Genomic DNA, 27,964 nt, shown 5'->3' with positions numbered 1-27,964 from the left:
TGGCGCGTTGCGATTGCAGCGAGATTTATCACGCGACAATCGTGGCAAAATTGTAGCGCAATTGGGGTGCCATTAACAAGTAATGGCATTGCAACGGCGTCCCGCGTTTTGCAGCGATTTGACATGGAATCGCGTGGATTCTGGCTGCGATCAGTTGTGAACGGTGGATTAGTGATTCCTGCGATGTAATGGCGATTGAATGAAAAAATAGAAAGGAGGATAATAAAGAAGGATCTGTTTATAAACATTTTAGAAAAGGAAACAATAAATCTCCGGGAGATACAATGTTTCAATCAATAACAAAGTTGCCAGTTTTCTAGGTTGGAAGGTTTTTATGTCAGCCAATTGAAAGCTTGTTACTAGGAAGAGAAGACGGTTGTTCGGTTCATGTCAGGTTTTGTGGAAACGCTGGTAGAAACACGCATTTCTGCGAAAGCAAGAAAAGCACGCAGTGTGCTTGCGGTGCCATTATTTCTTAACAGCACCCTTTGGGGGGCACGTGGTGGGGCACAGCATAATTTTGGGGGGGTCAGGGCCCCCTCTGGCCCCCCCAAGTGACGCCATTGACCCCAAACATGGGTAGCAGTCGCACGTCTCGTCTTGGGACAAAGCATGCGAAAAACACACAAATTTTGTACTAGAACTTCTTTGACGCATTTTGGAGCGGAGGCAGGCTCATTCAAACGAATGGTGCTGCGCCAAAAAGCGCACAAAAAAAACACAACGCAGGAGAGTCGCTCGGATGTGAACAGTGCCTCGGGCCTCATTTACACTTCGCACTCACATTCCCCGTGATTTTGCGTAAGCGATTTTCGTGCGTTTCTGCGTGTCGCGTATAGGGCTGTCCATTCACTTCAATGGGATGTATAGGTACAAGGAGGTGACTGTTGATATAGGATTGCTATACTTCTGCATCAGGCTCGGTTCACATGCGAATTGGATGCATTTTTAACCGCAACCCATTGACATAACACGTGAATCGGACCGGCTTTCAATGGAGCCGGTTCACAGATGTGTGGGGTGTCCGTGGAGCGGTTTTATAAAGGGTTCCTGTGCGATTTTGGGTCTGGTTCCGGTGCGAATTCAGATAAAAATTCGCACCTCAACCGGTGAACAGAACCGCACCGGACTGCCGCATTGAAACCGCGGCTGCATATGTGTGAATTCAGCCTCAACGGTGTCCAATATGGTAGGGAAACTTTCCGGCTTTACACCAGAACACGCTGAGGGTAACCCATGTTCCGTGCGCGGTTCCCGCACTGCGTTCCAAAACGCACTGCAGTTGCAATCTGCAGCAGGTGTCAATTTTAACTTAAAAGTGGTTGTCTACCCTGATTTTAAATTGTACTGTACGGTTTAGGAGATATTCACTTTGCATGCAGCCGCTGCCGCACCTTGCCGGGAAGAAGACTCCCGCGGGTATACAACCGCTTTAATGGCACTCCAAATGCAAGTTGCAAATGCAGTGCTATGCCTGCGCTGGATCACATCGGACAGAACTATCATGCGATCTGATAGCTGGGGTCGGGACAAGGGGTAGGCAGAAGGGACGCCTGCCCTGGGTGCAGTGCGTGTTGTAGGGATGGGGGCGCCGCAAGTTCCGTCTACTAGAAGGCTGACAGGAGTAGTGACAGCGGTATCACTACTTCTGTCAGCCCAGTGCTGGAAGTTGCAAAAGGGAAGAGGAGAGAGCTGGGAGGAGGTGCGGGTTGTGCTCTCTCGCCCCTCCTCCTCATAAGCTCGCACATAATGAAGGGAGGGCACAATCTGCCATCTTTGCCCTGGGCATTGAATGACCTTTTACCGGCACTGCTGATAGCGGTGTTTTTTTGGGGGTTTTTTTTTGCATTCACTACTTTTGCTGTGGTCTGGCACAAATTCAGCCCATTCTGCACTGCACCCAGATAGCATGTGAATCGCATGGGAACGCACAGCACATTCCTGTGCAATTTATGGCCCTCAATTAGAATTCCAACCTTCCTATCATTTTAAATAGCTAATTTCGGACAGCTTGGCTCAAAATAACCATTTAAAGTGACAGGAAAGCTGGAAATCAACTTTACGGGCGGGAGTAAACTCCACAAATAATCGCTGATCATGTGACTCATCTAATCACTAATAGTAACAAAGCTGCACAGGGAAGATCTGTGCTTTCTTGTAGTAATTATATCATTTCCCATGACTGTGCCAACAGCTGATTTCACCACTTCCTTCCCTCCCTGCATATTACAAGATGCTGAATTGTGTAATAAACGGCAAATTTCCTCCAGCCATGGGGGAGATACAATGGGGATCCCAGGGGCCCTGGAATCAGCGCATCCCAAGGGGCCCTGGAATCAGCGCATCCCAAGGGGCCCTGGAATCAGCGCATCCCAAGGGGCCCTGGAATCAGCGCATCCCAAGGGGCCCTGGAATCAGCGCATCCCAAGGGGCCCTGGAATCAGCGCATCCCAAGGGGCCCTGGAATCAGCGCATCCAAGGGGCCCTGGAATCAGCGCATCCCAAGGGGCCCTGGAATCAGCGCATCCAAGAAGCGAATCCTCAGATCTCAGGAACTTCCGGATCCCAGGGGCCCCTGGAATTACCGGATCCCAGGAATCCTAGCATGTAGGCGCTGTTCAGCCAGCAATTTTCAGACAGGCTCCTTCTGCAAAAGTCAACTTTTGCCGAATGGAAAGTTGCTGGCGGGCCCATACACTGCTCAAATACCTGCCAAACCAGCAGGAATCAGCCGAACTTCGAGCAGTTTACGGCCACCTTTTGGGTTGTCCATCTTGGGCCCCTTGCACAGGTCGGGCTCTTGTGGGCGTAGTACAGCGTTGGAGTGCAGGAGCAGCATCCAGCCCCACTACCTGCATGCAGTGTAAGTCTATGGCAGGTTGAATGGTGCTGTCGCTGGACGGGGTTGAACATTGTACCCAGTGTGGGATGAATGACGGATCGCAGGTATTCTGCGTTTAATAATTACAATTCTGTCCTCAATCTGACCAGTTTCCTGCCTGTGAATGTGTGTTTTAGGCTCTGTGGATGTCAAACATTGCAGAATAAAAGGTTCACCGACCACAAATGGAACATTTCTATCAGAAACCTCAGACCGCCCCCGAGGATGACCATGAAAAGAGCGAGCGTCCTAATCTCTCCACACACAACGATCGACACAATTCTCAGCACCTAAGTTTACACACCACAGGGGGCATCAATGAGGCAGATCTCCCCTCCATCCGCACATAGATGAATATAAATCCAATCAGGTCAACGAAAAATAATAATAATAATAATAATAATACTGCACAGAAAGATAATAACAATGTAACAATAAGACCCCGAGAACATTTCATATAGCAGACAGCTTCTGCCGACCGCAAGTTGTGTTTCTCTTTTGCCCAAGAATCACAGTGATCTCCGACAGTCTCATGGAATATTTCTACAGCGTATGTTTTCTATAGCATGTCCCCAGTCTCCAACAACTCCTACAGCATGTCCCCAGTCTCCAACAACTTCTACAACATGTCCCCAGTCTCCAACAACTCCTACAGCATGTCCCCAGTCTCCAACAACTTCTACAGCATGTCCCCAGTCTCCAACAACTTCTACAACATGTCCCCAGTCTCCAACAACTCCTACAGCATGTCCCCAGTCTCCAACTCCTACAGCATGTCCCCAGTCTCCAACTCCTACAGCATGTCCCCAGTCTCCAACAACTCCTACAGCATGTCCCCAGTCTCCAACAACTCCTACAGCATGTCCCCAGTCTCCAACAACTCCTACAGCATGTCCCCAGTCTCCAACAACTCCTACAGCATGTCCCCAGTCTCCAACTCCTACAGCATGTCCCCAGTCTCCAACTCCTACAGCATGTCCCCAGTCTCCAACAACTCCTACAGCATGTCCCCAGTCTCCAACAATTCCTACAGCATGTCCCCAGTCTCCAACAACTCCTACAGCATGTCCCCAGTCTCCAACAACTCCTACAGCATGTCCCCAGTCTCCAACTCCTACAGCATGTCCCCAGTCTCCAACTCCTACAGCATGTCCCCAGTCTCCAACAACTCCTACAGCATGTCCCCAGTCTCCAACTCCTACAGCATGTCCCCAGTCTCCAACAATTCCTACAGCATGTCCCCAGTCTCCAACAATTCCTACAGCACGTCCCCAGTCTCCAACAACTCCTACAGCATGTCCCCAGTCTCCAACAATTCCTACAGCACGTCCCCAGTCTCCAACAACTCCTACGGCACGTCCCCAGTCTCCAACAACTCCTACGGCACGTCCCCAGTCTCCAACAACTCCTACAGCATGTCCCCAGTCTCCAACAATTCCTACAGCACGTCCCCAGTCTCCAAACAACTCCTACAGCATGTCCCCAGTCTCCAACAACTCCTACAGCATGTCCCCAGTCTCCAACAACTCCTACAGCATGTCCCCAGTCTCCAACAATTCCTACAGCACGTCCCCAGTCTCCAACAACTCCTACAGCATGTCCCCAGTCTCCAACAACTTCTACAGCATGTCCCCAGTCTCCAAACAACTCCTACAGCATGTTCCCAGTCTCCAACAACTCCTACAGCATGTCCCCAGTCTCCAACAATTCCTACAGCACGTCCCCAGTCTCCAAACAACTCCTACAGCATGTCCCCAGTCTCCAACAACTCCTACAGCATGTCCCCAGTCTCCAACAACTCCTACAGCATGTCCCCAGTCTCCAAACAACTCCTACAGCATGTTCCCAGTCTCCAACAACTCCTACAGCACGTCCCCAGTCTCCCACAACTCCTACAGCACGTCCCCAGTCTCCCACAACTCCTACAGCACGTCCCCAGTCTCCCACAACTCCTACAGCACGTCCCCAGTCTCCCACAACTCCTACAGCACGTCCCCAGTCTCCCACAACTCCTACAGCACTTCCCCAGACTCCCACAACTCCTACAGCACGTCCCCAGTCTCCAACTCCTATAGCACGTCCCCAGTCTCCAACTCCTATAGCACGTCCCCAGTCTCCAACTCCTATAGCACGTCCCCAGTCTCCAATTCTTCTACCATGTCCCCAGACTCCAATGACTTAGCACGTCCCCAGTTTACAATGACTCTTATGGCATGTCCTCAGTCTCCAACAACTCCCACAGCATGTCCCCAGTCTTCGATGACACCCATAACATGTCCCCAGTCTCCGGTGATTCCTGTAGCATGTCCCAAGTCTTTAATAATCCCTATAGCATGTCCCAAGTCTCCAATAACTCCTACAGCATGTCCCCAGTCTCCACCAACTCATATAGCATGTCCCCAGTCTCCAATGATTCCTATAGAATTTTCAGTCTCTGACAGTTTTCTATAGCATTACATTTCCTGAATGTGGCCCTTTGATGTCAGGCAGCCACACTTGGCACTCTCTATAATCTATAAGATGAGATCCGTCCAGCACACGACATTCGGTTTTGAGGACACGGCGCTCACAGAGGGGTCCGCCATTATCAGAGGTGCAGGCTCCCCCCGAGGCCTGAGGGGACAGAAGTAGAAGGACAAGCAAAGGCATCGATGGAGACTTACCCTGGAGTAGCGCACCATTTTTCTTGAAGAAGCCGCTTCCTGGCCAGAGGGGAGGGACCGATGTGCTGCAAAAAAAAAAAACAGAAAGATCAGCAATGGATGTACAAAGTGCGGCACTAAATCAGCTATTCTACTGAAGGAGCCATTCAAAGTTATGCATGCTTAGTAACGTATCAGTGCAACATTTTCAGGATTTTATTACTTTCCACAACTGTCATAGGACTTCCGTTGACAATGCCTTCATCTGATTTTTTTTTTTTTTTTGCCAGGACGGTGCCATATTTGTTCAGGAATCATCCAGGGTCACCGCCTACTCCCTGGACTAAGATCAGAGATAACACAATCATGTACAACCTGGGACCCGTGCGGCTCATGTTCACAAAAGTCTGACACAGATCAGCCCCTGCTGCCCCTCACCTTCTGATCTGCTACAAAGTTACAACGTACAGACTGATCACTGGGGGAGGGGAGACTGAGGAAATGCTTCTTCTTCCGTCTACAAAGTTACAATGTACAAACTGATCACTGGGGGAGAGGAGACTGAGGAAATGCTTCTTCCGTCTACAAAGTTACAATGTACAGTCTGATCACTGGGGGAGGGGAAACTGAGGAAATGCTTCCTCCTTCTTCTACAAAGATACAATGTACAGTCTGATCTCTAGGGGAGAGGAGACTGAGGAAATGCTTCTTCTTCCTTCTACAAAGTTACAATGTACAGTCTGATCACTGGGGGAGAGGAGACTGAGGAAATGCTTCTTCTTCCTTCTACAAAGTTACAATGTACAGACTGATCAATGGGGGAGGGGAGACTGTAGAAGGAAGAAGCAGAATTTTCTCAAAGTTACAATGTACAGCCTGATCACTGGTGGAGAGGAGACTGAGGCTATGCTTCCTCCTCCTTCTACAAAGTTACAATCTGATCTCGGGAGAAAAATGAGAAAAATTAGAAAAAATGCTTCCTCCTTCTTCTACAAAGTTACAATGTACAGTCTGATCACTGGGGGGGAGACTGAGGAAGTGCTTCCTCCTCTTTCTACAAAGTTACAATGTACAGTCTGATCCCTAGAGAAGTGGAGACTGAGGAAATGCTTCTTCTTCCTTCTACAAAGTTACAATGTACAGACTGATCAATGGGGGAGGGGAGACTGAGAAAATGCTGCTTCTTCCTTCTACAAAGTTTCAATGTACAGCCTGATCACTGGTGGAGAGGAGACTGAGGCTATGCTTCCTCCGCCTTCTACAAAGTTACAATGTACAGATTGATCTCTGGGGGAGAGGAGACTGAGGAAATGCTTCCTCCTACAAAGTTACAATGTTGCAGTCTGATCTCTGGGAAGAGGAGATTGAGAAAATTCTTCCTCCTTCTACTAAGTTACAATCTGACCTCTGGGGGAGAGGAGACTGAGGAAATGCTTCCTCCTTCTACAAAGTTACAATGTTGCAGTCTGATCGCTGGGAAGAGGAGACTGAGGAAATGCTTCCTTCTACCTGCAACAGACGGATGACATCATCTCAGCCTAGGGAAAGTCACCAACAGGAGCTCAATGATGGCTTTTCAAATGATAAAAGGTGGAGCTTTTCTAAAAAAAAAACGATTCCGTAATATTTTGTGACTTATCAAATGTACTCAGACTTGTAAAGTGACTTGCTGTCTATAAAGTGTTCAAATGTAAACGTCTGTCTATAAAAAGTTGGGCGTTTGACAAGAACACTGACAGTGATGTAGAGAGGCCGTCTGGCACACACTTCGCTGGTATTGTGGATGGGATGTTGTAAAGCCGTCCTCTTGTGTATTTTTTTTTTTACGAGTGGTATGACCCCGACCCTGCTGTAAATGAAGAGCCACAATGGGCGCAGGGCGCTCGGCACCTCCCCGTCACACTTCAGAAGAATTAAGAGGAGATTCTCGGGTTGGCAAGTCATTCAGCGACACAACCCTTCACATGCCGCCGCTCATTCAAGCCGCGCTCACGGCAAACAAAAAGAATCTCAAAAGGACACGTTTCCCCCCTTCTACAAATCCCTGCAAATAATCAAAGCTGCGCCGGGCTCTGCGGGGCCCATATACAAGAGCCGCGGTCAAGGCGTTCAAAGTCTCGGGGGCTTAGCTGAAAACGATCTGCAAAATAGTCGCTTTCCATGACGCTCGCTGCTATCGCTTGCTTTTCCTCCAATTCTACAAAGCCTGTCAACGCCATATTTACATAAATGCGGCAAAAACATTAAAAAAAAAAAAAAAAAAAAACACTTAGAGGAAAGTTCCAAATCCAACACCTTTGGGCAGGACCGCTGATAAGGGGGTAGCGCCTGCCCTCCTGTATAGGGCCCAGGCCACGTAAGTTCAACAGAAGGGGCCCAGAGCAGCAGGAGTGGGCGCCATTACTGGAAACGATCCCCCTGTGGGCCCCTTCCTCCTTCAGTTTGTGAACAGGGAGCCTCTGTACCTCCACTACCTGTTCATTCACTGCAGCTGAGGTTGCTGAGAAGGGATTCAAGGAATCTCTTTCTCAGTCTCAAAAGTGAGACGTTGGGTGTCTGTTTAGATGCTTGATATTTCACTAACCCCCAGCAGGGCGGTTAAAAAATGTAAAAAAACTAAGTATTTGACCCCTTCACAAAGCATGACTTAGTACTTGGTGGCAAAACCCTTGTTGGCATTTACAGAGGTCAGACGTTCCCCGTTATTGGTCCCCAGGTTTGCACATCTCAGGAGGGATTTTGTCCTCTTTGCAGATCCTCTCCAAGTCATTAAGGTTTGGAGGCTGACGTTTGGCAACTCGAACCTACAGCTCTCTCCACATATTTTCTATGGGATTAAGGTCTGGAGACTGGCTAGGCCACTCCAGGACCTTAATGTGCTTCTCCTTGAGCCACTCCTTTGTTGGCTTGGCCGTGTGTTTTGGGTCATTGTCATGCTGGAGTACCCAATTCACGACCCAATGTCAATGCCCTGACTGGGAGAAGGAGGTTCTCACCCAAGATTTGACGGTAAATGGCCCAGTTTATTGTGCCTTTGACTCGGTGAAGTTGTCCTGTCCCCTCAGCAGAAAAACACCCCAAAGCATAATGTTTCCACCTCCATGTTTGATGGTGGGGATGGTGTTCTTGGGGTCATAGGGAGCATTCCTCCTCCAAACACGGAGAGTTGGGTTGATGCCAAAAATCTTGATTTTGGTCTCATCTGACCACAACACTCTTACCGGTTCTCCTCTGAATTATTTAGATGTTCATTAGCAAACTTCCGTCTGTCCTGTACATGTGCTTTCTTGAGCAGGGGGACCTTGCCTCCTAAGCGTCTGGAAGATGCATATTTACCACCCTCTGAAAAGTGATTTACTAAAGCTGGAGCACACAGAATCCGGTGCAGCTGTGCATAATAACCAATCAGCTTCCAAGTTTTATGGTCAAAGCTTGATGGAACAAGCTAAAGTTAGATGCCGATTGGTTACTATGGACAGCTCACCACATTCAGTTTTAGTAAACCCCCTGTGTGAACCTAGCCTGTGTGACCTCAGGATTGGACACAAATTCCAAAGCACTCCAAAAGCCTTCCCAGAAGAGTGAGAAAGTTATAAAATGAAATATCAGAAAAGAAAATCTTCGCATTTCATATCCCCAAAAACAATAAAGATACAAAAAGAACAAAGAAATAACTGAATCTTTGTGGCATGTTTATATACAGACTGAGGACAAAATAAAACAATGTATCAATTTACTTCCTTATATAAAAACAGAACTGAACATTTTTCTAGTTTACATGGTTCATGTAATTTATACAGTGGATCGGGGTCTCCAAACTCCCTAAACAAAGGGCCAGATTACTGTTCTTCAGACTTTAGGAGGGCCGGACTGTGGCCAATGGGGGTAGAAAAGATCCCAACGTCAGTGGGGAAAAAACAATGTCTCATCTTTGGTGGCAGTGGGGGGAATTGTGCCCCATCTTTGGTGGCAGTGGGGGGAATTGTGCCCCATCTTTGGTGGCAGTGGGGGGAATTGTGCCCCATCTTTGGTGGCAGTGGGGGGAATTGTGCCCCATCTTTGGTGGCAGTGGGGGGAATTGTGCCCCATCTTTGGTGGCAGTGGGGGGAATTGTGCCCCATCTTTGGTGGCAGTGGGGGGAATTGTGCCCCATCTTTGGTGGCAGTGGGGGGAATTGTGCCCCATCTTTGGTGGCAGTGGGGGGAATTGTGCCCCATCTTTGGTGGCAGTGGGGGGAATTGTGCCCCATCTTTGGTGGCAGTGGGGGGAATTGTGCCCCATCTTTGGTGGCAGTGGGGGGAATTGTGCCCCATCTTTGGTGGCAGTGGGGGGAATTGTGCCCCATCTTTGGTGGCAGTGGGGGGAATTGTGCCCCATCTTTGGTGGCAGTGGGGGGAATTGTGCCCCATCTTTGGTGGCAGTGGGGGGAATTGTGCCCCATCTTTGGTGGCAGTGGGGGGAATTGTGCCCCATCTTTGGTGGCAGTGGGGGGAATTGTGCCCCATCTTTGGTGGCAGTGGGGGGAATTGTGCCCCATCTTTGGTGGCAGTGGGGGGAATTGTGCCCCATCTTTGGTGGCAGTGGGGGGAATTGTGCCCCATCTTTGGTGGCAGTGGGGGGAATTGTGCCCCATCTTTGGTGGCAGTGGGGGGAATTGTGCCCCATCTTTGGTGGCAGTGGGGGGAATTGTGCCCCATCTTTGGTGGCAGTGGGGGGAATTGTGCCCCATCTTTGGTGGCAGTGGGGGGAATTGTGCCCCATCTTTGGTGGCAGTGGGGGGAATTGTGCCCCATCTTTGGTGGCAGTGGGGGGAATTGTGCCCCATCTTTGGTGGCAGTGGGGGGAATTGTGCCCCATCTTTGGTGGCAGTGGGGGGAATTGTGCCCCATCTTTGGTGGCAGTGGGGGGAATTGTGCCCCATCTTTGGTGGCAGTGGGGGGAATTGTGCCCCATCTTTGGTGGCAGTGGGGGGAATTGTGCCCCATCTTTGGTGGCAGTGGGGGGAATTGTGCCCCATCTTTGGTGGCAGTGGGGGGAATTGTGCCCCATCTTTGGTGGCAGTGGGGGGAATTGTGCCCCATCTTTGGTGGCAGTGGGGGGAATTGTGCCCCATCTTTGGTGGCAGTGGGGGGAATTGTGCCCCATCTTTGGTGGCAGTGGGGGGAATTGTGCCCCATCTTTGGTGGCAGTGGGGGGAATTGTGCCCCATCTTTGGTGGCAGTGGGGGGAATTGTGCCCCATCTTTGGTGGCAGTGGGGGGAATTGTGCCCCATCTTTGGTGGCAGTGGGGGGAATTGTGCCCCATCTTTGGTGGCAGTGGGGGGAATTGTGCCCCATCTTTGGTGGCAGTGGGGGGAATTGTGCCCCATCTTTGGTGGCAGTGGGGGGAATTGTGCCCCATCTTTGGTGGCAGTGGGGGGAATTGTGCCCCATCTTTGGTGGCAGTGGGGGGAATTGTGCCCCATCTTTGGTGGCAGTGGGGGGAATTGTGCCCCATCTTTGGTGGCAGTGGGGGGAATTGTGCCCCATCTTTGGTGGCAGTGGGGGGAATTGTGCCCCATCTTTGGTGGCAGTGGGGGGAATTGTGCCCCATCTTTGGTGGCAGTGGGGGGAATTGTGCCCCATCTTTGGTGGCAGTGGGGGGAATTGTGCCCCATCTTTGGTGGCAGTGGGGGGAATTGTGCCCCATCTTTGGTGGCAGTGGGGGGAATTGTGCCCCATCTTTGGTGGCAGTGGGGGGAATTGTGCCCCATCTTTGGTGGCAGTGGGGGGAATTGTGCCCCATCTTTGGTGGCAGTGGGGGGAATTGTGCCCCATCTTTGGTGGCAGTGGGGGGAATTGTGCCCCATCTTTGGTGGCAGTGGGGGGAATTGTGCCCCATCTTTGGTGGCAGTGGGGGGAATTGTGCCCCATCTTTGGTGGCAGTGGGGGGAATTGTGCCCCATCTTTGGTGGCAGTGGGGGGAATTGTGCCCCATCTTTGGTGGCAGTGGGGGGAATTGTGCCCCATCTTTGGTGGCAGTGGGGGGAATTGTGCCCCATCTTTGGTGGCAGTGGGGGGAATTGTGCCCCATCTTTGGTGGCAGTGGGGGGAATTGTGCCCCATCTTTGGTGGCAGTGGGGGGAATTGTGCCCCATCTTTGGTGGCAGTGGGGGGAATTGTGCCCCATCTTTGGTGGCAGTGGGGGGAATTGTGCCCCATCTTTGGTGGCAGTGGGGGGAATTGTGCCCCATCTTTGGTGGCAGTGGGGGGAATTGTGCCCCATCTTTGGTGGCAGTGGGGGGAATTGTGCCCCATCTTTGGTGGCAGTGGGGGGAATTGTGCCCCATCTTTGGTGGCAGTGGGGGGAATTGTGCCCCATCTTTGGTGGCAGTGGGGGGAATTGTGCCCCATCTTTGGTGGCAGTGGGGGGAATTGTGCCCCATCTTTGGTGGCAGTGGGGGGAATTGTGCCCCATCTTTGGTGGCAGTGGGGGGAATTGTGCCCCATCTTTGGTGGCAGTGGGGGGAATTGTGCCCCATCTTTGGTGGCAGTGGGGGGAATTGTGCCCCATCTTTGGTGGCAGTGGGGGGAATTGTGCCCCATCTTTGGTGGCAGTGGGGGGAATTGTGCCCCATCTTTGGTGGCAGTGGGGGGAATTGTGCCCCATCTTTGGTGGCAGTGGGGGGAATTGTGCCCCATCTTTGGTGGCAGTGGGGGGAATTGTGCCCCATCTTTGGTGGCAGTGGGGGGAATTGTGCCCCATCTTTGGTGGCAGTGGGGGGAATTGTGCCCCATCTTTGGTGGCAGTGGGGGGAATTGTGCCCCATCTTTGGTGGCAGTGGGGGGAATTGTGCCCCATCTTTGGTGGCAGTGGGGGGAATTGTGCCCCATCTTTGGTGGCAGTGGGGGGAATTGTGCCCCATCTTTGGTGGCAGTGGGGGGAATTGTGCCCCATCTTTGGTGGCAGTGGGGGGAATTGTGCCCCATCTTTGGTGGCAGTGGGGGGAATTGTGCCCCATCTTTGGTGGCAGTGGGGGGAATTGTGCCCCATCTTTGGTGGCAGTGGGGGGAATTGTGCCCCATCTTTGGTGGCAGTGGGGGGAATTGTGCCCCATCTTTGGTGGCAGTGGGGGGAATTGTGCCCCATCTTTGGTGGCAGTGGGGGGAATTGTGCCCCATCTTTGGTGGCAGTGGGGGGAATTGTGCCCCATCTTTGGTGGCAGTGGGGGGAATTGTGCCCCATCTTTGGTGGCAGTGGGGGGAATTGTGCCCCATCTTTGGTGGCAGTGGGGGGAATTGTGCCCCATCTTTGGTGGCAGTGGGGGGAATTGTGCCCCATCTTTGGTGGCAGTGGGGGGAATTGTGCCCCATCTTTGGTGGCAGTGGGGGGAATTGTGCCCCATCTTTGGTGGCAGTGGGGGGAATTGTGCCCCATCTTTGGTGGCAGTGGGGGGAATTGTGCCCCATCTTTGGTGGCAGTGGGGGGAATTGTGCCCCATCTTTGGTGGCAGTGGGGGGAATTGTGCCCCATCTTTGGTGGCAGTGGGGGTAATTGTGCCCCATCTTTGGTGGCAGTGGGGGTAATTGTGCCCCATCTTTGGTGGCAGTGGGGGTAATTGTGCCCCATCTTTGGTGGCAGTGGGGGTAATTGTGCCCCATCTTTGGTGGCAGTGGGGGTAATTGTGCCCCATCTTTGGTGGCAGTGGGGGTAATTGTGCCCCATCTTTGGTGGCAGTGGGGGTAATTGTGCCCCATCTTTGGTGGCAGTGGGGGGAATTTTGCCCCATCTTTGGTGGCAGTGGGGGGAATTTTGCCCCATCTTTGGTGGCAGTGGGGGGAATTTTGCCCCATCTTTGGTGGCAGTGGGGGGAATTTTGCCCCATCTTTGGTGGCAGTGGGGGGAATTTTGCCCCATCTTTGGTGGCAGTGGGGGGAATTTTGCCCCATCTTTGGTGGCAGTGGGGGGAATTTTGCCCCATCTTTGGTGGCAGTGGGAGGAATTGTGCCCCATCTTTGGTGGTAGTGGGAGGAATTGTGCCCCATCTTTGGTGGTAGTGGGAGGAACTGTGCCCCATCTTTGGTGGTAGTGGGAGGAATTGTGCCCCATCTTTGGTGGTAGTGGGAGGAACTGTGCCCCATCTTTGGTGGTAGTGGGAGGAATTGTGCCCCATCTTTGGTGGTAGTGGGAGGAATTGTGCCCCATCTTTGGTGGTAGTGGGAGGAATTGTGCCCCATCTTTGGTGGTAGTGGGAGGAATTGTACCCCATCATTGGTGTCAATGGATGAAATAGAGCCCCAAGAGCCAAGCAAGCAAATGGCTGCATCTGGTCTCTGCACCACAAATTGGAGACCCCTGCAGTAGATCCATGTAAAGTATAACTAATGGCAAAACATTTTTTTGTTTGTTTTGGTTAGAGGGGAGAGAGATTAGAACAACTATCCATTTCTATTGATGTCTGGGCATACATGCCAACGCCATATTAATGGCCATGGGAGGGGGGGGGCAATCCCATATTAATAGCCATGGGAGGGCCAACGCCATATTAATGACTATATGGGGTTAACACCATATTTATTGGCCATCGAGGCCATGGGGGAAGGGGGGGCAACGTAATGACCCTGGGGGCCCAAACCATATTGTTGGCCCACCGAGGGCCGACTCCATATTGATGGCCCACCGAGGGCCGACTCCATATTGATGGCCCACCGAGGGCCGACTCCATATTGATGGCCCACCGAGGGCCGACTCCATATTGATGGCCCACCGAGGGCCGACTCCATATTGATGGCCCACCGAGGGCCGACTCCATATTGATGGCCCACCGAGGGCCGACTCCATATTGATGGCCCACCGAGGGCCGACTCCATATTGATGGCCCACCGAGGGCCGACTCCATATTGATGGCCCACCGAGGGCCGACTCCATATTGATGGCCCACCGAGGGCCGACTCCATATTGATGGCCCACCGAGGGCCGACTCCATATTGATGGCCCACCGAGGGCCGACTCCATATTGATGGCCCACCGAGGGCCGACTCCATATTGATGGCCCACCGAGGGCCGACTCCATATTGATGGCCCACCGAGGGCCGACTTCATATTATTAGGACATGGTTTTGGAATGGGATGTCCAACAAGCAGATATAGGTGTGATGGTCAGGTGTTCAAAGATTTTTGTCTACACAGTGCACATAAATTAACCGCATGCAGGTCTAAACTGGTCACAATGTCGTCTTTCCAACAGGGTGAATTGTAGAATTTTACTCAAGGCGACATTTTTCTTTCCATCACATTTTCTAGTTTTTACTATTTTCCGCCAACCTTCAACATTCAAGCATCCTCACATGGCTCTCTGCCATCACCATTTTCCATGTCAAACCTTTACTAGCTGGTGAGCAAGGCGGTCGAAAATGCCGTTATTTTGCCGACCTCTATAAACAGACATTATATGGGCCAGATTGTTACGTTCAGAAGGTTATGGCATGGCCTCCCTATAAGGGTCCCTGAAGTGCTCGTGGCCTCTCCATTAATGCTGCAATCCTCATATTCCACCAATAGTTTTTTTGCGGCCTTTTATTGAGGCCTCGGCTAGAAACGTGGTTTCCAAAGAGCTCTACTAATGAGGCCATTTAACTAAACGACGTGATTAAAGAGGCCATCTCGTTAAGGGAGACAAATGCAGCTCTGACAAAGTTTGTCTGCAGTGGCAGCGGTGTACAAGGGACACATAATGGAGGTCTGGGGCTGGCGGGAGGGCGACTCATTACATAGGATTTATAGCAGACCCCGGGGTGCCCAATCACAGGCCATAAAATGCAGTAAAGAGACACTGGGGTGGTTGTGTCAGGGAATAGGTGTCAGAGACACAGAGAGCAGAGCTCTGTCCATGACAAATGGCACAGCTGAAACTGTCCGCAAGTTATTATCCAGCATGGAGCCCGCTCTGTTAGCCCACAGCTGCCCCACACAGCAGTGCCAGTTATTAGCAAGCAGAGTGCCCACTGCAGCAGATATAAATGAGCACTGTGGATATGATGATAGTTATAAGTGAGCTGGGTGCATAGGGTACCAGTTATAAGTGAACAGCGTGCATGGGGTGTCAGTTATAAGCAAGCAGTGTGCGCACAGTGCCAGCTATAAGCAAGTATGCACATGCCAGTTATTAGCAAGCAGGGTACACACAGTGCCAGTTATATGCAAGCAGGGTGCACACAGTGCCAGTTATAGGCATACGGAGTACATACAGTACAAGGTTTATACGAGAAGGGTGCACACAGTGTCAGTCATCAGCAAACAAGGTAAACAGAATTCAATTTATAGAAGAAAGCAGAGAACAGAGTTCCAGTTATGCCCCGGATTTTCCGATGGAAAATGTCCGATCGGAGCGTGTTGTCGGAAATTCCGACCGTGTGTGGGCTCCATCGGACATTTTCCATCGGATTTTCCGACACACAAAGTTGGAGAGCAGGAGATAAAATTTTCCGACAACAAAATCCGTTGTCGGAAATTCCGATCGTGTGTACACAAATCCGACGCACAAAGTGCCACGCATGCTCAGAATAAAATAAAGAGACGAAAACTATTGGCTACTGCCCCGTTTATAGTCCCGACGTACGTGTTTTAGGTCACCGCGTTTAGAACGATCGGATTTTCCGACAACTTTGTGTGACCGTGTGTGTGCAATACAAGTTTGAGCCAACATCCGTCGGAAAAAATCCTAGGATTTTGTTGTCGGAATGTCCGAACAAAGTCCGACCGTGTGTACAGGGCATTAGAAGTGAGCAGAGCCCACAGAACGCCAGCAGGGTGCACACAGTGCCCGTTATAAGCAAGCAGGGTGCACACAGTGCCCGTTATTAGCAAGCAGGGTGCACACAGTGCCCGTTATTAGCAAGCAGGGTGCACACAGTGCCCGTTATAAGCAAGCAGGGTGCACACAGTGCCCGTTATTAGCAAGCAGGGTGCACACAGTGCCCGTTATTAGCAAGCAGGGTGCACACAGTGCCCGTTATAAGCAAGCAGGGTGCACACAGTGCCCGTTATTAGCAAGCAGGGTGCACACAGTGCCCGTTATTAGCAAGCAGGGTGCACACAGTGCCCGTTATAAGCAAGCAGGGTGCACACAGTGCCCGTTATTAGCAAGCAGGGTGCACACAGTGCCAGTTATTAGCAAGCAGGGTGCACACAGTGCCAGTTATTAGCAAGCAGGGTGCACACAGTGCCAGTTATTAGCAAGCAGGGTGCACACAGTGCCCGTTATTAGCAAGCAGGGTGCACACAGTGCCAGTTATTAGCAAGCAGGAGGCACAGAGTGCCAGTAATAAGCATACGGAGTGCATACAGTACAAGGTTTATGAGCAGGGTGCACACAGTGTCAGTCATAAGCAAACAAGGTAAACAGAATTCCAGTTATAGGAGAAAGCAGAGAACATAAGTGAGCAGGGCGCACAGAATGCCAGCAGGCTGCACACAGTGCCAATTATAAGCTAGAAGGCAAAACAGAGCGTCAGCAATAAGCAATCAGGGATCACACTGTGCCAGCTATAAGCATACATAATGCACAGAGTACCAGTTATAAGTAAGCAGGGTGTATAGAGTCCCAATTATAACAAAGCAGTGCAAATGCAGTGCCAGTTATAAGTGAGCAGGGTGCACAAAATGTCAGTTATAAGTGAGCAGGTTGCACACGGTGCCAGCTATAAGCATATGCAGTACCAGTTATAAGTAAGCAGGATGCACACAGTGGCAGTTATAGCCGAGAAAGGTGCACAAAATGCCAGTTATAAGCGAGCGGGCTGCACACGGTGCCCGTTATAAGCAAGCAGGGTGCACACGGTGCCCGTTATAAGCAAGCAGGGTGCACACGGTGCCCGTTATAAGCAAGCAGGGTGCACACGGTGCCCGTTATAAGCAAGCAGGGTGCACACGGTGCCCGTTATAAGCAAGCAGGGTGCACACGGTGCCCGTTATAAGCAAGCAGGGTGCACACAGTGCCCGTTATAAGCAAGCAGGGTGCACACAGTGCCCGTTATAAGCAAGCAGGGTGCACACAGTGCCCGTTATAAGCAAGCAGGGTGCACACAGTGCCCGTTATAAGCAAGCAGGGTGCACACAGTGCCCGTTATAAGCAAGCAGGGTGCACACAGTGCCCGTTATAAGCAAGCAGGGTGCACACAGTGCCCGTTATAAGCAAGCAGGGTGCACACAGTGCCCGTTATAAGCAAGCAGGGTGCACACAGTGCCCGTTATAAGCAAGCAGGGTGCACACAGTGCCCGTTATAAGCAAGCAGGGTGCACACAGTGCCCGTTATAAGCAAGCAGGGTGCACACAGTGCCCGTTATAAGCAAGCAGGGTGCACACAGTGCCCGTTATAAGCAAGCAGGGTGCACACAGTGCCCGTTATAAGCAAGCAGGGTGCACACAGTGCCGTTATAAGCAAGCAGGGTGCACACAGTGCCCGTTATAAGCAAGCAGGGTGCACACAGTGCCCGTTATAAGCAAGCAGGGTGCACACAGTGCCCGTTATAAGCAAGCAGGGTGCACACAGTGCCCGTTATAAGCAAGCAGGGTGCACACAGTGCCCGTTATAAAGCAAGCAGGGTGCATACAGTGCCCGTTATAAGCAAGCAGGGTGCATACAGTGCCCGTTACGATCGAGCAGGGTGGGCACTGTGACTGTGTTGTGCAAAGAGGGTGCACACAGTACCAGTTATAAGCGAGCACTGTATACCCATGTTAGGAAAGACCAGGATGTGAGCGCTGAATACATTACACTGAGCTTCTATTGTCAGAACACAGAGGCAGCACCCGCCTGTTGCAGAAAATATGACAGTTATTGTGTTGCTTAGCGACGGTCAACAATACCGCCTGCGAGCCCCAGCAGTGCTTCAGGCAATCTGTGTGCTGGGAAGATATCCGTTTCAAGGTGAAAGCTGGCAGGGTGTCACAAGGGGAGCGCTCGAATTTCTGGAGAGAAGCACGGAGCACATAGGCGAGGCGGCGGGCGCCATGTATACGTGGAAATCATTCATGGCGAAGGACGGGAATATTTCACCGGTTTCTCCCGCCGTTCTGAAACTTGTGGATTAAGATTTGTTACATTATATCATCATTTTATATAAAGTGGCTGCTGTGGAACGGTCATAGGGAGGCGCAACCGTACACCTTATGGCGAGCAAAACAGATACAAAACATGACTCCGGGAAGGCAGAGCGGGGGGGGGGGGCGTGGGAGCTGCTGGAGGGGGGGTGGGGGGGGGGGGGGGGGGGGGGATTCCAGGCCCTCCAATGGAAGCGCACTCTGGGCAGAAGAGAGAGTCCATATTTAGTACACTGCTAGTAAACACATCAATTTGTTGCGGTGTCGCACAACCATCAGCATATATTTCAACACAACCATTACATACTTTTCCGGCTGTGCGCCGCTATTAACCTTCCCCCCTTGTCCCACTGATTTACTAAAGTCCCCAGACATGGCCATTGCAAGTAGACGGGAAGTTGATGCAAACAGGCTGTAGGAGATCAGCAGCACTGATATGTAACAAGGAATATTTAAAGTAACAAGGAAGCAACATCAGTTAGGACATCCACCTAATGGTCAGCAGAGAGACCACATCGCATGTAACTGGTGGAAGCTGGGGGGGGGATCTGCGCTCGGGAGACGCGTGATCTGCGCCCACACTCTCTCCACGCACAATGGCCGCTCTGTTCCGCTCAGGCCGGAGTCTGGAAATGTACTCAGCACAAAGTCATTATTGAAAAACACAAACAGGGACACGTTGAGGGAGAGGAGAAATGTGTGTAACCAGATAGGCAAACAAGTGTGTATGACAGAGAGAGATAAATATACCCATCCAACACCCCCCGGCCTCCGAACATCGCCACTGCCAGCAGAAGCCACACTGAGGCCTACGTGATAGAACGCCTGAACTCGCACCTTACTGCAGCTGGCAATGCGTGCCGAGATCTGTCCACTACTGGGCGCCATTCAGTGAGCAGAAAAAAAAAAAAATGTGTTCAGAAAATACCGACAGCACTACGGCGCCTAATCTTCCAATGGCGGCAGGACGCCAATATTAAGATTTCTTTGTTTTTTTTTTTTACTTCTGCTAATGCATCTTAGGAGATATATAAAATTTATAACTGTATTAAAAAATATATAATATAATATATATATATATATATATATATATATATATAAAATTTACATATATATAAAATTTACATATATATATATATATATATATATATATATATATATATATATATATATATATATATATATATATATATTTTTTTTATTTTTTTATTTTTTTTTTTTTTTTAATTTTTTTTTAATACAATTATAATTCTTATATATCTATAAAGTACATTTTAAATATTTTATATACAGATTATATACATATATATATATACATATATATATGTATATACACACACACACACATACATAAAACAATAATTTAAAAATGTGTATATATATATATATATATATATATATATATATATATATATATATATATATATATATATATATATATATATATATATATCACACACAGTGTATCTGTATATAAAATATTTAAAATGTACTTTATAGATCTATAAAAATTATACTTGTATTAAAAAATAAATATTTTTTTTTTTTTAATACAATTATACATTTTTATATTTATAAGATGCATTAGAAGAAGTCCACATGTTATATATATATATATATATATATATATATATAATATATATATATATATATATATATATATATATATATATACACACATACACACACACATACACACATACAATTTTTTTTTTTTTTTTTTTTTTTTTTAATTATCACTAAACTGAATACATCTCTAAATAAAATCCATTTTAAAATATATATAATATCAGTGGCGGCCCATCCATAGGGGGCGCCAGGCACCCACCCCTCCCCGCCCATGCGTCCGGCCCCCTAATCTACCGAGGCTCTAATTGGCTTCAAAACAAAGCCAATTAGCTATTGTGCGACAGTAGTAAAACTAATATTCGCTATTGTCTTCGATTCCCCTCCCGGCCAATCAGGAAACAGTTCCTGAGACCCAATTGGCCAGGGAGCCTTAGGACTCCCAGCCAATCGGGTCTCAATCAGGACCCATTTCCTGTTCGGCCTGAAGGAGAAGCAATGCCCGCGCGAAGTGAGGAGCTGCAGCCCGGATCCACGTCCGCCTGATCTGCCTCCTCTTGGGTGTAAGGAGGCCACTGATCGCCGCCGCTTTCCCGTCCGTCTCTCGCGGTGTGGCATTGATTTAGAACATGCTGCGTTTTTGGTGCAATGGACTGTACTGAAATGCAGTAAAAACGCATCAAAAACTAACTGGAATGCACCAAAAACTTATCAAAAATGTACCGGACCCAAGTACAGTGAACCAAAAAAAAAAAAGAAAAAAAAAAAACAGGAAAAAAGCATCTGGAATGCATCGGAAACGCATAAAAAACGCACCAGAACGCGTTAAAAATGCGCATACAGAAACGCATCCAGAATGGTTCGCCATCACTGGTATATGGGTTACCAGATTTTAACAAGGACGTCTTGGGTGTATGGGCCGCATCATTCCCGTGTCATTAATGGTGACTACCCATGCTGGGACCCAATGGGGTTGATTTACTAAAGGCAAATAGACTGTGCACTCTGCAAAGTGCAGTTGCTCCAGAGCTTAGTAAATGAGCAGAAGCTCTGCTGACTTCCATCATCCAATCACATGCAAGCAAAAATGCAGTTTTTTTTTATTTTCCTTGCCCGTGATTGGGTGTTATTTTTGCACAGTGAAGTTTTACCTCATTTACTAAGCTCTGGAGCAACAGCACTTTGCAAAGTGCACAGTCTATTTGCCTTTAGTAAATCAACTCCAATGTCATGAACTGGCACCAAGTGACGCAAGGCGGCAAATTGCGCACCAAAGCCCCCCCTCCCCCACCACCTCTTCTCCTTTTGCGCCAGATTTAATAAATACGTCTGCATAAAAAATTCTCCGCAGCCCCTTGAAGTGGATGGCCGTCACCCCCGGGGCGGTTTTGCAGCGGCGCCCAGCTGCGATGGTGCGCAGCCCCGTGTTTACGCCGATCTCACACACGCTCTGTATTATCTTACAATGCTGGTATGCATCTCTATGGAGACCAGGAACTCTGCAATCCGAGGGGGGCCCCGATCTGTTCTCTACACGCCCCCGTCCCATCCGCAGGCAGACTAAAGGAGCGGCCCTGAGCTCTAAAATGGAGCAAGGACTGTTCCAGGGCATCGTTAACCCCCGCGCTGCCGGACTCCCACCGCCGCCTCCCCCCCCCCCCCCCCCCCCCAGCTCAACAACAACAGCTTCCCTTTAAAGGTCGAACCTCCCAAACCTGATGTTCCAGTTTTATTTAGTGGAGGATTAAATCTCCGAACAGTTACTTCTCTCCCTCAGCCAATGAGAGCGCCGCGCACAGGTCCCAGCTCTGCCTATGAGGACGTCCCGCCATCCCCATGAGAGGTTTAAATTAGATTTTATATTATTATTATTCTTCAGGATTTATAAAGCGCCAACAGTTTGCGCAGCGCTTTACAACGTGAGGGCAGACAATACAATTACAATACGATTCAATGGAGGAGGAATCAGAGCGGCTCCTATAATGAGAAATACAACATGAGAAATGTTCCCCCCGGACACCCGAGATGGGAGGAATTTGCTGAAATTTGGCCAATATCCCCAAATTTTTGCCCAATTTGCTTAAACTTATTGACGCCAAATCAGAAAGACTGAATAAGGGAGGATTTCGGGGGATTTTAGGGCTACAATGGGCTATAAATTGCATCTAATCTAAGGCAGTGGTCTCCAAACTGCGCCCTTTGCTTGTCTTGATCCGGCACTTGAGACTCTATTCCATCCATTGACACCAACAATGGGGCATAATTCCTGCCACTGACACCATTCTTCCCACTGACACCAACAAAAGGGAACGATTCCTTCCACTGACACCAATGATGGGCACTATTCCTTCCACTGACACCAATGATGGGGCACTATTCCTTCCACTGACACCAATGATCGGGCATAATTCCTTCCATTGACACCAACCATGGTGCACTATTCCTCCAACACCAATGATGGGGCACGACTTCTCCCACTGACACCAATGATGGGGCACTATTCCTTCCACTGACACCAATGATGGGGCACTATTCCTTCCACTGACACCAATGATGGGGCACTATTCCTTCCACTGACACCAATGATGGGGCACTATTCCTTCCACTGACACCAATGATGGGGCACTATTCCTCCACTGACACCAATGATGGGGCACTATTCCTCCCACTGACACCAATGATGGGGCACTATTCCTCCCACTGACACAAACTTTCGGGGGTCTATCCCTTTCACTGACAACAATGGGGCACTAGTCCCTCCACTGACACCAAAGACAGGGCACTGTGTTCTGTTGTGTAAAGTAAAAAAATAATAATGTGAATGTACACAAATACATTGAAAATAAAGTGAAGGAGACACAATGAAATAAGGTAAACTGACACCAACAATGGGGCACTATTCCTTCCATTGACACCAACAAATGGGCACGACTCCTCCCACTGACACCAATGATCAGGCAAAATTCCTTCCATTGATCCCAACTATGGGGCACTATTCCTCCCACTGACACCAATGATGGGGCAGAATTCCTTCAATTGACAAAAACAATGGGACACTATTCATCCACTGACATCAACAATGGGGCACTAGTCCCTCCACAGACACCAAAGACAGGGCACTGTGTTCTGTTGTGTAAAGTAAAAAATAATAATGTGAATGTACACAAATACATTGAAAATAAAGTGAAGGAGACACAATGAAACGAGGTAAACTGACACCAACAATGGGGCACTATTCCTTCCACTTACACCAATGATGGGGCACCATTCCTTCCACTGACACCAACGATGGGGCACCATTCCTTCCACTGACACCAACAATGGGGCACCATTCCTTCCACTGACACCAACAATGGGGCAACATTCCTTCCATTGACACCAACAATGGGGCAACATTCCTTCCATTGACACCAACAATGGCGCAACATTCCTTCCATTGACACCAACAATGGGGCAACATTCCTTCCATTGACACCAACAATGGGGCAACATTCCTTCCATTGACACCAACAATGGGGCAACATTCCTTCCATTGACACCAACAATGGGGCAACATTCCTTCCATTGACACCAACAATGGGGCAACATTCCTTCCATTGACACCAACAATGGGGCAACATTCCTTCCATTGACACCAACAATGGGGCAACATTCCACCCATTGACACCAACAATGGGGCAACATTCCACCCAGTGACACCAACAATGGGGCAACATTCCACCCATTGACACCAACAATGGGGCACTATTCCACCCAGTGACACCAATGATCAGGCAGAATTCCTTCCATTGATACCAACTATAGGGCACTATTCCTCCAATTAACACGAACAATGGGGCACTATTCCTCCCACTAATACCAATGATGGGGCGGAAGTCCTCCCAATGACACCAACTATGGGACACCAAAGATAGGGCATAGTTTACGCCAACTGGACGCCAGGACATTTTTTACTCCCACTTGCCCTAGTCCAGCCCCCCCTAAAGTTTGAATGACAGTAAACTGGCCCTTTGTTTCGAAAGTTTGGAGACCCCCTGATCTAAGGCTTCGATTAGACGCTCAGTTGGGGGCAGCAAAAATGCGCGTTTTTGCCACTTGACAAACACACCCCTCCCCCTAAAGATGCAATAGGCTTTACTTCGCGACTGCAGCAAAGTTTCCCCAATGAACGCTACACATTCAAACAAACGGGGAACCGTTGCAAATGCCCGGCAATGCACATGGATGCGGCACGTTTGTTGGCAAAAACGGGGTTAAAACAGGCAGGGCCTGTTCCCCGCCGCCTGTCAGTAACCTCTGAAGCATGATCCAAATGCGGATCAGGCTTTAGAGGAAAGGGAGTTTAGACACACTTGTGGAAGTGGTTGCTGGTGATGTACATGTTACCACTCCTAGACATGCAGCGCATTTGCTGGTGTGGGAAATCGCATGGTGCAAAAGCGCAATGTGATATCCCTGCAGCACATACCCTAATTTTGAAAAAGCGGCTGCGCAAAATCGCATGCTATTGCGGTACTATGCGATCTGATTATGCAAAAAAGCACTGCGTTTGCAATCTTCATTAAGGGTGCCATTACCAATGTATTGGCACCCGCGGCAGATTGCAAAGGCAGTGCAAGGTGTGGGAAACATACACGGAACACTCCTTTCCTGCACTGCATTCAGTTGTGTAAAGTAAAACATAAATAAAGCGAATATACATAAATAAAAAATAAAATAAATAAAGCGAAAGAGACACAATTTAAATGAGGTAAACTATTCTAAATATACACAAAATAATAATAGTTAAAAAGAAAAAACACTCCAGATCCCTAGTGCCCGACCCATGGCCCGGGGGCTGCATTTGGCAATTTTGGCACTCAGGGCCCCTGCAGACAGTAGTCTGTGTTTTCCCAACTAATGACTCAGGCCAGTGACTGAATTGTGTCTCTAGTCTGACTTCTAGTAGTTCAATTGTTTGATTTATTTCTATCAGATGATCTTCTGTCTTTGTGTGTCAACCATCCCTTTTCTTTTTATATGTTAAGAGAACAATAGAGAACACAGACAGGAAACACTGAATTGTAAAGAGGAATAATAGCAGTGACCTCTAGGAGTCTTATTTAAAATATCTGCAGTCTCTGACCGTCTCCTGCATCACGTCTGCAGTCTCTGACCGTCTCCTGCAGCACGTCTGCAGTCTCTGACCGTCTCCTGCAGCACGTCTGCAGTCTCTGACCGTCTCCTGCAGCACGTCTGCAGTCTCTGACCGTCTCCTGCAGCACGTCTGCAGTCTCTGACCGTCTCCTGCAGCACGTCTGCAGTCTCTGACCGTCTCCTGCAGCACGTCTGCAGTCTCTGACCGTCTCCTGCAGCACGTCTGCAGTCTCTGACCGTCTCCTGCAGCACGCCTGCAGTCTCTGACCGTCTCCTGCAGCACGCCTGCAGTCTCTGACCGTCTCCTGCAGCACGCCTGCAGTCTCTGACCGTCTCCTGCAGCACGCCTGCAGTCTCTGACCGTCTCCTGCAGCACGCCTGCAGTCTCTGACCGTCTCCTGCAGCACGCCTGCAGTCTCTGACCGTCTCCTGCAGCACGTCTGCAGTCTCTGACCGTCTCCTGCAGCACGTCTGCAGTCTCTGACCGTCTCCTGCAGCACGTCTGCAGTCTCTGACCGTCTCCTGCAGCACGTCTGCAGTCTCTGACCGTCTCCTGCAGCACGTCTGCAGTCTCTGACCGTCTCCTGCAGCACGTCTGCAGTCTCTGACCGTCTCCTGCAGCACGTCTGCAGTCTCTGACCGTCTCCTGCAGCACGTCTGCAGTCTCTGACCGTCTCCTGCAGCACGTCTGCAGTCTCTGACCGTCTCCTGTAGCACGTCTGCAGTCTGACCGTAGCACGTCTGCAGTCTCTGACCGTCTCCTGCATCACGTCTGCAGTCTCTGACCGTCTCCTGCATCACGTCTGCAGTCTCTGACCATCTCTTGTATCATGTCTGCAGTCTCTGACCATCTCTTGCATCATGTCTGCAGTCTCTGATTGTCTCCTGTAGCACGTCTGCAGTCTCTGACCGTCTCCTGTAGCACGTCTGCAGTCTCTGACCATCTCCTGTAACACGTCTGCAGTCTCTGACCATCTCCTGTAACACGTCTGCAGTCTCTGACCGTCTCCTGTATCATGTCTGCAGTCTCTGACCATCTCTTGTATCATGTCTGCAGTCTCTGACCATCTCTTGTATCATGTCTGCAGTCTCTGATTGTCTCCTGTATCATGTCTGCAGTCTCTGACCGTCTCCTGTATCATGTCTGCAGTCTCTGACCGTCTCCTGTATCATGTCTGCAGTCTCTGACCGTCTCCTGTAGTAGGTCTGCAGTCTCACAGTTGCATTAAATTGACTGAATATTATGTGTGGCTCTCTCACATACGCAGCTCAATGAATGAAAATTTGTGTTTTTTTTTTTTTTTAATTTTCAAAATGTCATTGATAATACCAATCAGTAACTCTGCTGTAAAATCGATTAGTCAGGATCACTCGGCTCATCCCCACCATACACCCCTTCGCTGGAAAGATCTGAGATTTTTCCAACAAGCCTGAAGGAATCTCATTTGGATGCCAAGTACTGTCGTCATGGCCTGGCACATGACACTCCATCACCTACACACCACACAATCATCCACTGCTTGGATTACACGGCCGGGAGCGTCGGAGTCTGAGGGTCGGGGAAATGACATTGTCACATAAACTGCATCGAGCAAAGGAAGAAAACTACAAAGATGAAGAGCGGCGGATCTACCAGCAGCACAGAGCAGGCCGGGAACATTGACGTCACCTCGGAGAGGAAACTCTGAATCGTTCGTTCAGGAATCCTCGTGTGTGGTTTGTTTTTTAGGAAGGTCAAACCGCTGCTGAGAATCTTCAAAAAGATTCAACAATTCCACCAGGACCTCCGAGAATAAAAGAATGGATGGGGGAGAGAAGGATGTTGTCCAAGTCCAGTGTCATGATCTCTAATGTACCGTATATATTTCTATGTGATAAGTACAAGAGCCATGGAATACAGCCTATCCATTCACTGGAGACCGATGACATCACTGAGAATGCAGCCTATCCATTCACTAGAGATTGATGACATCACTGAGAATGCAGCCTATCCATTCACTAGAGATTGATGACATCACTGAGAAAGCAGCCTATCCATTCACTAGAGATTGATGACATCACTGAGAATGCAGCCTATCCATTCACTAGAGACCGATGACATCACTGAGAATGCAGCCTATCCATTCACTAGAGATTGATGACATCACTGAGAAAGCAGCCTATCCATTCACTAGAGACCGATGACATCACTGAGCATGCAGCCTATCCATTCACTGGAGATTGATGACCTCACTGAGAATGCAGCCTATCCATTTACTAGAGACTGGTGATATCACTGAGAATGCAGCCTTTCCATTCACTAGAGATTGATGACCTCACTGAGAATGCAGGATACCCATTCACTGGAGACCGGTGACATCACTGAGAATGCAGCCTATCCATTCAATAGAGGCCGGTGACATCACTGAGAATGTAGCCTACCCATTCACTAGAGATTGATGACATCACTGAGAATGCAGCCTATCCATTCACTAGAGATTTGTGACATCACTGAGAATGCAGCCTATCCATTCACTGGAGACCGATGACATCACTGAGAATGCAGCCTATCCATTCACTGGAGACCGATGACATCACTGAGAATGCAGCCTATCCATTCACTAGAGATCGGTGACATCACTGAGAATGCAGCCTATCCATTCACTAGAGATTGATGA

At 49.3% G+C, this 27,964-nt stretch overlaps 1 protein-coding gene across 1 annotated transcript in view; it reads right to left on the bottom strand.

The window, feature by feature from the left end:
* Positions 1-27,964, bottom strand: part of LOC141116520 (forkhead box protein N3-like) — a 123,266-nt gene that overhangs the window by 80,419 nt on the left and 14,883 nt on the right. The window contains exon 3 of the mRNA XM_073608918.1: positions 5,545-5,609. Coding sequence (XP_073465019.1) covers positions 5,545-5,609 — 65 coding nt within the window. The remainder of the gene's footprint in view (positions 1-5,544; positions 5,610-27,964) is intronic.

This window comes from Aquarana catesbeiana, linkage group LG13 (genome assembly GCF_042186555.1).
Source record: "Aquarana catesbeiana isolate 2022-GZ linkage group LG13, ASM4218655v1, whole genome shotgun sequence".
Classification (NCBI taxonomy): Eukaryota; Metazoa; Chordata; class Amphibia; order Anura; family Ranidae; genus Aquarana; species Aquarana catesbeiana.
Note: the sequence above shows the minus strand (reverse complement) of the source record. Positions and strands in the feature narration are given on the sequence as shown.